Consider the following 1,718-nt stretch of genomic DNA (forward strand, 5'->3'; position numbering starts at 1 on the left):
CACCCCCTCCACCCCAACCAATCTCTGTACTCTAGCGAGCACACAGTTAAACGAAATGTATCTACTATTCTCAATAAACCACAATTTATAACAGTAACAGTGATTTTGATAAAGAGCAAGCTTAATTACCTGCATTCTACTCCTGAAGAATCGTTTTCCTGAGCATATCATCTTGAGCAGCAGCTGGAAAAGGGAGGGAAAATTAGTTCCCGAAAAGAAAGAAGCAAATCGGAAAACAACTTAACCATTGCCATAAAAAATGTTAAAGAGCACCTCAAAGATAAAAATCATCCTATAGGGGAAATACAACATTGTGTCATGGTAAAACAGACATCTTAGTAAAGAGAAAAAGAGAAAAAAGAGAAATTATGACCATCACCATTCAGAAAAAAGGCGTGAAACATCAAATTGAAGAAAAAAAAAAGAAAATATACGACCAAGGTCATGCGCTATCCAGCAGTCAGTCTCATTGGTCCACAGTCAATATAATATCAAGTTTTACGCCAAGAAAAGCGCTGAAAGTTTTTTGTTGTTGTTGAAAAAGTCAATAAAAAATGCATAACATTTTGTGCATATACAAGACTTTACTATTACAGGAAATTTAGAGCTCAGAAAAAAACTCGAACAATCAAAGTTAAACCACATAATATTATACTTACTATAACCACAAGCACTGAGAGGATAGATATGCTGATATAGTGAAGTTTGTGGGCCACTATTGTCAGCTTCTCATTGGTCTGTCCATCCGTGCTCAGCATATACTTCTGATTTGCTGCAGCGCTATTGACAGTCGTGTTTTGGGCAGCCATATATGGTTGGAAGCACGCGTTGGGTTCTGACCAATCAGAATTATTGAGCATATTCGACATATAACCTGTCAGCGATTGGCTGGCATTTTCAGCAGTAGATTTGAGAAGATGTGCGCAGTTCGACGCAAAGTTCGTGACGTTTGGTTGTGACGTGTCCCAAACGACATTGGCGTCTAGAATTTTCTGCAGCAGCACGTTGGATTTTCTGGGACTACGAGGAATGTTGTCGAGAACGGGCGCATGCTTTGTTATCATGTTGTAAATGAACGATTCGAGCATGTCCAACTTGTTTTGAAGACGGTCTGTGGAAGAAGAAATGGAATCAGGTTAACATAATGAGGTATAACAATTACCCTTTTTCCTTTACTGTTAGTGAATTGTCAATTCTTCTAAATGTCTCATTAAGACTGCATACAAAACTTCTCGATAAGTAAAAACATTACCCCAGGGCAAAGATTAATGCATTAAATGTCATGTTTCCCATGTTCATCTCTCCGACTGTAAAATGCTACAGTTAAAGTGGTTGAAAGAGAACCAAACTATCCTGGCACCTTCTAAAGCGATATATGGCTGGCCTTGGCGCTTGAATTATTGAATGGAGATTGAACACACTCTCATGAAGTAAAGCAGCTTCATAACAAAAAAAGTATCAGATTGGAACCCACATGGTAAAAGATCAAGGGGAAGACCACTTGGAACCGGGAAAAGAGTCACGGAAATGGGTGTACAGAAAAGTGGAAAGACAAAGAGTGACATCAATCGACTAGCCCAGGATAGAGAAAGGTGGAAAGCGTTTGTTCGTGGCCTATATTTCACCCAGGTGGGAATGGGTACCCGGCTATAGACAGCGAAAGATCTTGTCAGTTTGTTAGTGTTTGAGCGCTTAATCGGCTGCTCGCACTGTATGCT

General features: G+C 39.6%; 1 protein-coding gene across 1 annotated transcript in view; it reads right to left on the reverse strand.

Annotated features, from left to right (window-relative positions):
• The window catches only part of LOC101857936, a gene marked incomplete in the record, with an annotated part of 95,305 nt that overhangs the window by 4,999 nt on the left and 88,588 nt on the right, over positions 1 to 1,718 (reverse strand). Inside the window, 2 exon segments of the mRNA XM_013080089.2 lie at positions 130 to 183; positions 660 to 1,111. Of these exon segments, the coding sequence (XP_012935543.1) occupies positions 130 to 183; positions 660 to 1,111 (506 nt within the window).

This window comes from Aplysia californica, unplaced genomic scaffold, assembly GCF_000002075.1.
Source record: "Aplysia californica isolate F4 #8 unplaced genomic scaffold, AplCal3.0 scaffold00074, whole genome shotgun sequence".
Taxonomy (NCBI): domain Eukaryota; kingdom Metazoa; phylum Mollusca; class Gastropoda; order Aplysiida; family Aplysiidae; genus Aplysia; species Aplysia californica.